Genomic DNA, 12,582 nt, shown 5'->3' with positions numbered 1-12,582 from the left:
CGTCGAAGGAATGAGCGTTACACCGGCCTGTACTCTGGAGTGGGATCGATTTGGAGGTGGAGGGTCCGTCATGGTCTGGGGCGGTGTTACAGCATCATCGGACTGAGCTTGTTGTCATTGCAGGCAAAATCAATGCTGTGCGTTACAGGGAAGACATCCTCCTCCCTCATGTGGTACCCTTCCTGCAGGCCCATCCTGACATGACCCTCCAGCATGACAATGCCACCATGCACAGAACGAGCACTATAGCTGATTTCCTGCTAGACAGGAATGTCAGTATTCTGCCATGGCCAGCGAAGAGCCCAGATCTCAATCCCATTGAGCACGTCTGGGACCAGTTGGATCAGAGGATAAGGGCTAGGGCCATTCCCCCCAGAAATGTCCGGGAACTTGCAGGTGCCTTGGTGGAAGAGTGGGGTAATATCTCACAGCAAGAACTGGCAAATATGGTGCAGTCCATGAGGAGGAGATGAACTGCAGTACTTAATGCAGCTGGTGGCCACACCAGATACTGACTGTTACTTTTGACTTTGACCTCTCCCCACTTTGTTCAGGGACACATTATTCCATTTCTGTTGGTCACGTGTCTGTGGAACTTTTTCAGTTTGTCTCAGTTGTTGAATCTTCTGTTCATACAAATATTTACACATGTTAAGTTTGCTGAAAATGCAGTTGACACGAGAGGATGTTTATTTTTTTTGCTGAGTTTACAAGCTCAGATCTGTGGTGATTTATTTATTTTTTCTTCTTCTAAATGCCCAATGCGCTGATTTGATCTCAATGTCAAATCATTTATGGGTAAAAATTAAGTACATTACTGTAGTAATATTTGTTAATTAAAATGGTAAGAAAGAGAAAAATCTATAGCTTTTTTAGCAAAACTATTTCTCAAGCTAGAATTTTGCTAGGACCGTCTGGGAGCTGGTCTGAGAAAGGGCCTAATGGGAGGGGCTTAATGGGAGGGATATATAACCTCAAAACGATCTGTTATTGGATTGGAACTCTCTTTGTTATTGGTCTATTATTGTATACTACTTAGTGATGTCACCAGGCAAGCCAAAACTCCATCCATGCAAAACCTGCTGATTTAGAAGGTCCTATGTAAATGTATATTTTTAACCAGCAATTATAAGGAAATAACACTGATCACATTATTTCAAACTTTTACAGTGTTCGTTTTCACAGCTGTTGTACAATATGATACAAAAAACTGAGTTTTGACTGCACTGGGCCTTTAATGAAGTGTATGTGTTTAGACTGCCAGGTAGGTATCAATGTGTGGTTATTGCCCCACGGAGGAAAGATATTTACTGCTAGTTGCCTTGTGACGTCCCACTCCTGAGACCTGCGCACGGCTTCATACAAAATCAACAACGCCACGGCTAAGATGGTTTAGGTCAATAAAAACAAGGGGTTGAGTTGATAGCATGACCAAAGCCCTATGCTAATCCAAGAATGCCATGCATACTTTTACTTTACATTTTAAGATTAGCTGGTTAATCATAGAATGACTTACAGAACGCTAACAGGATCTATGTGTGCTTAGCTAAGTTTCTATGTGTTGTGTTCCTGCAGGCCTAAAGACGCCATCCGGGCGCTGAAGAAGAGACTGAGTGGGAACAGGAACTACCGGGAGGTGATGCTAGGATTGACGGTGAGACAGGCTCTACTTGGCTTCCCAACGTTGACCCACCTAAATCTTTTCAGATGAACAATAGAGGGTGTGTGGTGTTGAAAAGCCTGAAACATGCAGGTTGCATCACTGATCATGTGTCCAAGTGCATCTGGAGATGTTTTGGAATGTCTTGAGCCCACAGTCTGCTACCCAGCGGTAGAACCTGACCATTCAAATCAATGGGATGTATTTTCTAAAGCCCGTTATACGTGGACAGTTGTCACAAAGCGCTGAAGACCCACCATTTGGAAAACACTGGATGAGCACACCAGCAGGGACAGAGAGAGAATCCTTCCAGAGCTAGGCCTAGATCTAAGTGAGGCTTATTGTCTGAACTCCCCCTCAACAACAACCTAGTCTCTGGGAAGAGAAACAGACAAATAGACCTTTCACATTTAGAGCACACTTACCACATTTGCAAACATGTCTGCATGTTTGCAAATAGGACAGTGCTATTATCTGTTACACTTGTTCTTCAATCCTGAGCTTCAAAAAGCCACCAACACACGTTCATGAATTAGCTGTCTGCTGTGTCTCACTGTGACTTCTCCCTCAGGCGATTTCTCAACTCAGTTTTTTCTGTCTTCATATTTTATTTTGTTTATGTGGATCTTGATTTTTTTTTTAGCTGCATCAAAGCTCCTGTATTCTGTGTCAGATGACAGTCAGCTCTTTATCAATATCTGAGCACACTTCTCTTCTTACAGGGAGTTTCTCTCTCTCTATCATACTTTCTTACTTTCTGATGTTTTCTCCTCTCTCAATTTCAATTTAAGGGGCTTTATTGGCATGGGAAACATTGTTTAGATATTTTCTTTCTTTCTTTCTGATGTTTTACCTCTATCTTTCCATTTCTAGGTGCTGGAGACGTGTGTAAAGAACTGTGGCCACCGGTTTCACGTCCTCGTGGCTAACCGGGACTTCATTGATGGTGTCCTCGTCAAAATCATCTCCCCCAAAACCAACCCCCCCACCATCGTACAGGACAAAGTCCTGGCTCTGATCCAGGTACATTATATTGATCTAAGAAACCCCTAGGTACTTTTACATCTGAGAGAAGTGGATCGATATAACAACATGGTGAACATTTCACCAAGCCCATCAGAGAGCAAGGTGGAGCTCCAACCTCCCATCTCTCACGCATTAGACAGAGAGCTGTAAGAGGCCAGGCTGCAGCAGTTAGGAAAAACCCTACATCCAAAATGAGTCCAGACACCTCAAACAAACCCCTCTAAATACAGTGAGAGGAGGAGAGAGGACACCTTGTACCTGAGCGGCTCCAGGCAGGTAACCAGAGACTGAACACACACACACACAGGACTGAAGTCAGCAACACAACACCTGGGCCCTCACCATTTGGCCTTCATTTATCCACTCCTCTCACATGTCCACCAGGATGTAACGGCTCGGTATTGCTTCCGGACCTTATTCTGTGTTTGTCTGTGTGTTGCCAGGCCTGGGCGGATGCCTTCAGGAGTAGTCCTGACCTGGACAGGCCTTTATTCTGTGTTTGTCTGTGTGTTGCCAGCCCTGGGCGGATGCCTTCAGGAGTAGCCCTGACCCGGACAGGCCTTTATTCTGTGTTTGTCTGTGTGTTGCCAGGCCTGGGCGGATGCCTTCAGGAGTAGTCCTGACCCGGACAGGCCTTTATTCTGTGTTTGTCTGTGTGTTGCCAGGCCTGGGCGGATGCCTTCAGGAGTAGCCCTGACCCGGACAGGCCTTTATTCTGTGTTTGTCTGTGTGTTGCCAGGCCTGGGCGGATGCCTTCAGGAGTAGCCCTGACCCGGACAGGCCTTTATTCTGTGTTTGTCTGTGTGTTGCCAGGCCTGGGCGGATGCCTTCAGGAGTAGTCCTGACCCGGACAGGCCTTTATTCTGTGTTTGTCTGTGTGTTGCCAGGCCTGGGCGGATGCCTTCAGGAGTAGCCCTGACCCGGACAGGCCTTTATTCTGTGTTTGTCTGTGTGTTGCCAGGCCTGGGCGGATGCCTTCAGGAGTAGTCCTGACCTGACGGGGGTGGTCCATATTTATGAGGAGCTGAAGAGGAAAGGCATCGAGTTCCCCATGGCTGACCTGGATGCTCTGTCACCCATCCACACACCACAGAGGGTGAGACCCAACACGCATCCACACACCACAGAGGGTGAGACCCAACACGCATCCGCACACCACAGAGGGTGAGACCCAACACGCATCCGCACACCACAGAGGGTGAGACCCAACACGCATCCGCACACCACAGAGGGTGAGACCCAACACGCATCCGCACACCACAGGGGGCGAGACCCAACACGCATCCGCACACCACAGGGGGCGAGACCCAACACGCATCCGCACACCACAGGGGGCGAGACCCAACACGCATCCGCACACCACAGGGGGCGAGACCCAACACGCATCCGCACACCACAGGGGGCGAGACCCAACACGCATCCGCACACCACAGGGGGCGAGACCCAACACGCATCCGCACACCACAGGGGGCGAGACCCAACACGCATCCGCACACCACAGGGGGCGAGACCCAACACGCATCCGCACACCACAGGGGGCGAGACCCAACACGCATCCGCACACCACAGGGGGCGAGACCCAACACGCATCCGCACACCACAGGGGGCGAGACCCAGTACGCATCCGCACACCACAGGGGGCGAGACCCACTACGCATCCGCACACCACAGGGGGCGAGACCCACTACGCATCCGCACACCACAGGGGGCGAGACCCACTACGCATCCGCACACCACAGGGGGCGAGACCCACTACGCATCCGCACACCACAGGGGGCGAGACCCAACACGCATCCGCACACCACAGGGGGCGAGACCCAACACGCATCCGCACACCACAGGGGGCGAGACCCAACACGCACTAACTACAGGTTGTGTTCTCTCTACAGAGCTCTGCTAACTAACTACATGTTGTGTTCTCTCTACAGAGCTCTGCTAACTAACTACATGTTGTGTTCTCTCTACAGAGCTCTGCTAACTAACTACATGTTGTGTTCTCTCTACAGAGCTCTGCTAACTAACTACATGTTGTGTTCTCTCTACAGAGCTCTGCTAACTAACTACATGTTGTGTTCTTTTTACAGAGCTCTGCTAACTAACTACATGTTGTGTTCTCTCTACAGAGCTCTACTAACTACATGTTGTGTTCTCTCTACAGAGCTCTACTAACTACATGTTGTGTTCTCTCTACAGAGCTCTGCTAACTAACTACATGTTGTGTTCTCTCTACAGAGCTCTGCTAACTAACTACATGTTGTGTTCTCTCTACAGAGCTCTACTAACTAACTACATGTTGTGTTCTCTCTACAGGGTCTACCAGAGGTGGACCCAGCTGTACTAAAGTACAAAGCCCCCATCCAGCCCCACGCTGCAGCCACAGCCACCCTCCCCAAGCCTGCAGCCGCCCCGGCTCCGGCCCCCGCCCCCCACACCCCCGTCCTACAGATACCACACATCCCCAACGTACAGGGCCCCATCACCGCCAACCCTGAACAGGTGAGGATAAAGATGGCCTCAGACGGCTAATGTTAAACTACTGCCAGGGTCATGTTCATTAGGCCCAAAACGGAAAAGAACTCACTGGACGTTGCCCAATAAAAAACCAAGTATCTCCTGTCCTGAGGGTTGCGTCAAAGAACTTGATATGCATAATACGGGAGTGCATCTCACTAATGTTACGTGGCATCCCCTCTCCTCTCTTCCCTTCCTCTCCTCTCTTCCCTTCCTCCTCTCTTCCCCTACTCTCCTTCAACTGCACTGGTATGACATGATATGTGAGAACCATACTGTATGGCACTTGTTTTCACTTATCAAGTTCTAATAGGTTAGTGAGGATGAAGGAAAGGATATTAAAAGAATTGAGACGCATCCTGTAGGCCTTTATGCACAATCTTGGGCCCTGTTTGAAAACTGTCAACATACATCCTTCCTTCCTCCCTCCCCTCCTGGGTGTTATCACATTTTATTGGTCACATACACATGGTTAGCAGATGTTAATGCGAGTGTAGCGAAATGCTTGTTCTTCTAGTTCCAACCATGCAGTAATATCTAACAAGTAATCTAACAATTTCACAACAACTACCTTATACACACTGATCTAACATGTGTAGATGGGCATAAGCAAGGGTGCCTCCACGTAGCTTTGATCAGATCAGGGAATACTTTCTCTCTCTGACCCTTGCCGCCTGTGTGTCCTCCTCAGATCGCCCGGCTGCGCAGTGAACTGGACATTGTGACGGGAAACACCAAAGTGATGTCAGAGATGCTGACTGAGATGGTGCCTGGACAGGAGGACTCCTCGGACCTGGAACTCCTTCAGGTCAGAAAATGGACTACACCCCGCATAGAAATACGATTATAGAACATTGACTTGAATGGGGATGCCCATTCTAGTAATTATATTTCTATAACTCCAGGTCAGATACTACATCCTCCATAGAAATAGAATTACACACCAACATTTTTGAAAAATCCTGGACGACGCTGGGCCAATTGTGCGCCACCCCATGGGTCTCCCGGTCGGCTGCGACAGAGTCTGGACTCGAACCCAGAATCTCTAGTGGCCCAGCTAGCACTGCGATGCAGTGCCTTAGACCACTGCGCCACTTGACATGAATGGGGACGTTCATTCTAGTAATTCTATTTCTCTGAAGCCCCCTCAGCCTTATCCTACTAAAAATATATCATTGGTCCTAACTGTGGAAGCTTTTCATCATTGAGAATTTGAGACAGCTGTGTACTGCACGCAACATAAAAAAAAGGATTTCACCCATAGCACTTCATCTGTTTAGTTTTTTGAAAGTTTTTTTTACCCCTAAATACAAGTTTATACCTTCCCTGCCGTAGTCACCCTGCTGCTCAACTGAAATGTTGGAACTCATTTAGCCCACTAGGGGGAGTAGTACCACCGTACCACCACTCTAAGGGGAGTAGTACCACCATAGTACCACCACTCTAGGGGGAGTAATACCACCACTCCAGGGGCAGTAGTACCACGACTCTAGGGGGAGTAGTACCACCACTTTAGGGGAAAGGGGGATACCTAGTCAGTTGTACAAGTTGTACCCACCTCTGAATCAGAGAGGTGCGGGGGGGGGCTGCCTTAATCGACATCCACGTCTTCCGCACCCGGGGAACAGGGGGTTAACTGCCTTGTTCAGGAGCAGAACAACAGATTTGTACCATGTCAGCTTGGGGATACAATCCAGCAAACTTTTGGTTACTGGCCCAACGCTCTAACCACTAGGCTACCACTGCTCTAGGGGGAGTAGTACCACCGCTCTAGGGGGAGTAGTACCACCGCTCTAGGGGGAGTAGTACCACCGCTCTAGGGGGAGTAGTGCCACCGCTCTAGGGGGAGTAGTGCCACCGCTCTAGGGGGAGTAGTGCCACCACTCTAGGGGGAGTAGTGCCACCACTAGGGAGTAGTACCACCATAGTACCACCGCTCTAGGGGGGAGTAGTACCACCGCTCTAGGGAGAGTAGTACCACCGCTCTAGGGGGAGTAGTGCCACCGCTCTAGGGGGAGTAGTGCCACCGCTCTAGGGGGAGTAGTGCCACCGCTCTAGGGGGAGTAGTGCCACCGCTCTAGGGGGAGTAGTGCCACCGCTCTAGGGGGAGTAGTGCCACCACTAGGGAGTAGTACCACCATAGTACCACCGCTCTAGGGGGGAGTAGTACCACCGCTCTAGGGAGAGTAGTACCACCGCTCTAGGGGGAGTAGTACCACCGCTCTAGGGGGAGTAGTACCACCGCTCTAGGGGGAGTAGTACCACCGCTCTAGGGGGAGTAGTGCCACCGCTCTAGGGGGAGTAGTGCCACCGCTCTAGGGGGAGTAGTGCCACCGCTCTAGGGGGAGTAGTGCCACCACTAGGGAGTAGTACCACCATAGTACCACCGCTCTAGGGGGGAGTAGTACCACCGCTCTAGGGAGAGTAGTACCACCGCTCTAGGGAGAGTAGTACCACCGCTCTAGGGGGAGTAGTACCACCGCTCTAGGGGGAGTAGTGCCACCGCTCTAGGGGGAGTAGTGCCACCGCTCTAGGGGGAGTAGTGCCACCACTCTAGGGGGAGTAGTACCACCACTAGGGGAGTAGTACCACCATAGTACCACCACTCTAGGGGGGAGTAGTACCACCATAGTACCACCGCTCTAGGGAGAGTAGTACCACCGCTCTAGGGGGAGTAGTGCCACCGCTCTAGGGGGAGTAGTACCACCACTAGGGGAGTAGTACCACCATAGTACCACCACTCTAGGGGGGAGTAGTACCACCATAGTACCACCGCTCTAGGGAGAGTAGTACCACCGCTCTAGGGAGAGTAGTACCACCGCTCTAGGGAGAGTAGTACCACCGCTCTAGGGGGAGTAGTACCACCGCTCTAGGGGGAGTAGTACCACCGCTCTAGGGGGAGTAGTGCCACCGCTCTAGGGGGAGTAGTGCCACCGCTCTAGGGGGAGTAGTGCCACTGCTCTAGGGGGAGTAGTACCCCCGCTCTAGGGGGAGTAGTACCACCGCTCTAGGGGGAGTAGTACCACCGCTCTAGGGGGAGTAGTACCACCGCTCTAGGGGGAGTAGTACCCACGCTCTAGGGGGAGTAGTACCAACGCTCTAGGGGGAGTAGTACCACCGCTCTAGGGGGAGTAGTACCACCGCTCTAGGGGGAGTAGTACCACCGCTCTAGGGGGAGTAGTACCCCCGCTCTAGGGGGAGTAGTACCCCCGCTCTAGGGGGAGTAGTACCACCGCTCTAGGGGGAGTAGTGCCACCGCTCTAGGGGGAGTAGTGCCACCGCTCTAGGGGGAGTAGTACCCCCGCTCTAGGGGGAGTAGTACCCCCGCTCTAGGGGGAGTAGTACCCCCGCTCTAGGGGGAGTAGTACCACCGCTCTAGGGGGAGTAGTGCCCCCGCTCTAGGGGGAGTAGTACCGCCGCTCTAGGGGGAGTAGTACCGCCGCTCTAGGGGGAGTAGTACCGCCGCTCTAGGGGGAGTAGTACCCCCGCTCTAGGGGGAGTAGTACCACCGCTCTAGGGGGAGTAGTACCACCGCTCTAGGGGGAGTAGTACCACCGCTCTAGGGGGAGTAGTACCCCCGCTCTAGGGGGAGTAGTACCACCGCTCTAGGGGGAGTAGTACCCCCGCTCTAGGGGGAGTAGTACCGCCGCTCTAGGGGGAGTAGTACCACCGCTCTAGGGGGAGTAGTACCACCGCTCTAGGGGGAGTAGTACCCCCGCTCTAGGGGGAGTAGTACCACCGCTCTAGGGGTGAGGAGAGGGGAGCAACAAATATTACTGTACTTGCTTAAGTGAGAGTTGGTGAAGTTGATGCTGTTGAAAGTAACAAGTAATTAAAGAGCAGCAGTAAAATAACGATAGTGAGACTATATATAGGGGGGTACTGGTACAGAGTCAATGTGCGGGGGCACTGGTTAGTTGAGGTACTGTGTACATGTAGGTAGAGTGACTATGCATAGATGATAACAACAGAGAGTAGCAGAGGTGTAAATGAGGGGGAGGGGCAATGCAAATAGTCTGGGTAGCCATATGATTAGATGTTCAGGAGTCTTATGACTTGGGGGTAGAAGCTGTTTAGAAGCCTCTTGGATCTAGACTTGGTGCTCCAGTACCGCTTGCCGTGCGGTAGCAGAGAGAACAGTCTATGACTAGGGTGGTTGGGGTCTTTGACAATTTTCATGGCCTTCCTCTGACACCGCCTGGTATAGAGGTCCTGGATGGCAGGAAGCTTGGTCCCAGTGATGCTCTGGGCCGTTCGCACTACCCTCTGTAGTGCTTTGCGGTCGGAGGCTGAGCTGTTGCCATATCAGGCAGTGACTGAGGGTGTGATGGATAGGCATTTGAATCAGGTGACCTTTCCACTGTTTTATGAGGTGACTTTAGGTAATACAGTTAAACTATGATTCAATAAATAAAAGGTAGGTGTTGTGATTTCTCTTACTAAGTAACACAACTGAGTCTAATGATGGACATGTATGGCTACTGGCTGGCTAGAGACCTGTTTTAGAGAATTCTAGTCTTCCACCTTCCGAGTGACAGACTGCCCTGTCCTCACCCTGTGTCTGTGTCCTCACCCTGTGTCTGTGTCCTCACCCTGTGTCTGTGTCCTCACCCTGTGTCTGTGTCCTCACCGTGTGTGTGTGTGTGTGTGTGTGTGTGTGTGTGTGTGTGTGTGTGTGTGTGTGTGTGTAGGAGCTGAACAGGACGTGCAGGGCCATGCAGCAGCGGGTGGTGGAGCTGATCTCCCGGGTCTCCAACGAGGAGGTGACAGAGGAGCTGCTGCACGTCAACGACGACCTCAACAACATCTTCCTACGATACGAGAGGTAACGCACATACATGGGCATGACAATACACACACACACACACACACACACACAATTAGGCTTACTTGACTTCTTACGCTTCCAGCTACACAAAGTCCACTGGTGAACAAGGATATCTGCTGTGACATGATGTTGCATGTAGAGCACATTTTCCCAGCAGGTCCGACCTACAAGAGCAAAGTTAAACATCTTAGTTCTCAGGGGACCTATCTGGAGCATACACTTCTATTAAACATTCCATGGTCTCAAAAAGTCAAAGCGTTCCTTTCATGTTGTTTTATAGATGACAGAAATGTAAATGTATGATTGATGCCAATGCCTACGTGTTCTTTACATGGAACACTGAGGACTTGTGGTGTGTTGCAGGTATGAGAGGTACCGGTTGGGTAGAGCGGTGCAGAATAACGGGGTGAGTTATCTCACTGATCTATACTTCTATGATCAACTCAACAGGAGTGGATATACATGTTACTATCTGTCACTTTGTTGTGATTACCACAGTACTTACTTTACGCTGACACTCCAACACACACACACACAGCCACACACACACACACACACACACACACACACACACACACACACACACACACACACACACACACACACACATCACACATCACACATCACACAGGCACAATGTCACCACACACACACTTCACATGTCCACACTCATCACATACACTGCTGCTACTGTTTATTATCCTGTAGTGTAGTCACTTTACTCCTACCGATATGTACATATCTATCTCAATGACCTGCCCATCAGATTGGTACTGATAGCCCATGTATATAGCCAAGCTATCATTACTCATTGTGTATTTATTCCTCGTGCTACAATTTAGTTATATTATTTTAAGAATTCTTTATTGTATTCTGTGTTGTTGGGATGGTAAGTAAGCATTTCACTGTTACTCTCCAACTGTACGAAGCATGTGACAAATAACTTTGATTTAATTGTCTGATTTGTTTCAGTCCATTTTCGATGTATTTTCTGAAATACGATATGATTTAGATTTGTCAGTGTTTGTGGCTGATTTGCTGCATGTGTATAGCAGTTTTATGTTTCTCTGTGTCGTGGTCAGCTAATGGAGGCAAGTATGGCAGCACTCCATTCTATCCCAGCTCTGTCTTGAGATGAATAGAGTCAATGAGGAGAATGTTGAAACATGTCTTACTACTGTAACGTATGGACCTTCTTATTGGACCATATGACATGTTCACATGGAACCTTTTATATAGTGGTGTTGTTCCAGAGAACTAGAATCCTCTCTCTCTCTCTCTCTCTCTCTCTCGTAAAGCCCCCTGATGTCCGTAGTCTAACGTAGAGGACAGTGATGTGTTGGACTAGTAAACATCTCCATTACCTCCATCCATCCTTCTACCTCTGTTCATTTTCTCTACAGGAGCCACTGCTGTGTGTGTTGACTGTGTTCTGTTGTCTCCTTCCAGATGCTAAGTGAAGCCACGGAGGACAACCTGATAGACCTAACGCCAGGCTCGCCCGCTGTGGTCAGCCTCCGGGCCACCTCCACACCCCCGTCCAGCATCCCCCCTGTGACCGCCCCCAGGGCTGGGGCTACAGCCTCCCCTGCCCGGGCCCTGATCCAAGACCCTACCTCCGGTCCCTCAACTCTGTCCACTCAGCTCGCCGGCCTGGGTAAGGATGGGGAATGGTTCAGTAGGAACATAAATGATACTCTGTGTACTATATACAAATGCACCAGATGCTAGGTGCGCTATACTGTAATGATGCGTAGCCCATAGCAAGCAACACACCGCCCATACATGCAGCCCCAGCCACACTCACTCACACACTCACTCACTCAAGGGCAGTGGAGTGTAAGAAGGTTTCTAATCAGAGCTCTAATGGGAAATAAGCCCTGCTCTATAAGTCTCTGTAAATGACTCCTCTGTTAGCCTAAATGATGTTGCTGCACTCCGTGGCACTATGCTCTGGCTGAGGCCTGAGACACAGAAAAGGGGGGAGAATATGGGAGAATATGCTCCTTTGCGCTACAGCGCTTGCATCTGAAATGGCACCCTATTGCCTATATAGTGCACTACTTTTGACCAGGACCCTTAGGGAATAGGGTGCCATTTGGGACACACACAGTGAGTGGAGTTTGAGAGGTGCTTCTGAATGATGATTGATTCTACTGGTGCAGGATGATGACTGTCATTGATTCTAGAGGACTGGTGCAGGATGATGACTGTCATTGATTCTAGAGGACTGGTGCAGGATGGTGACTGTCATTGATTCTAGAGGACTGGTGCAGGATGATGACTGTCATTGATTCTAGAGGACTGGTGCAGGATGATGACTGTCATTGATTCTAGAGGACTGGTGCAGGATGGTGACTGTCATTGATTCTAGAGGACTGGTGCAGGATGATGACTGTCATTGATTCTAGAGGACTGGTGCAGGATGATGACTGTCATTGATTCTAGAGGACTGGTGCAGGATGATGACTGTCATTGTGGTCATTTAGATCATCTCTTTCTTTTACTCTCTTCCCCACATTTTACACCTTCTATCAACTCTCTTCATTTCTTTCTC

The 12,582-nt window shown here is 50.0% G+C and overlaps 1 protein-coding gene across 6 annotated transcripts in view; it reads left to right on the top strand.

Annotated features, from left to right (window-relative positions):
• The window catches only part of LOC115171703 (TOM1-like protein 2), a 36,773-nt gene that overhangs the window by 13,505 nt on the left and 10,686 nt on the right, over positions 1-12,582 (top strand). For all 6 annotated transcript variants that reach the window (XM_029728756.1, XM_029728757.1, XM_029728760.1 and 3 more), the window contains 8 exons: positions 1,576-1,654; positions 2,534-2,683; positions 3,648-3,782; positions 4,997-5,182; positions 5,889-6,005; positions 9,889-10,022; positions 10,389-10,431; positions 11,475-11,682. In XM_029728756.1, coding sequence (XP_029584616.1) covers positions 1,576-1,654; positions 2,534-2,683; positions 3,648-3,782; positions 4,997-5,182; positions 5,889-6,005; positions 9,889-10,022; positions 10,389-10,431; positions 11,475-11,682 — 1,052 coding nt within the window. The remainder of the gene's footprint in view (positions 1-1,575; positions 1,655-2,533; positions 2,684-3,647; positions 3,783-4,996; positions 5,183-5,888; positions 6,006-9,888; positions 10,023-10,388; positions 10,432-11,474; positions 11,683-12,582) is intronic.

This window comes from Salmo trutta, chromosome 32 (genome assembly GCF_901001165.1).
Source record: "Salmo trutta chromosome 32, fSalTru1.1, whole genome shotgun sequence".
Taxonomy (NCBI): domain Eukaryota; kingdom Metazoa; phylum Chordata; class Actinopteri; order Salmoniformes; family Salmonidae; genus Salmo; species Salmo trutta.
The sequence above is the reverse complement of the archived record's forward strand: the minus strand, read 5'-3'. Positions and strand labels throughout refer to the sequence as shown.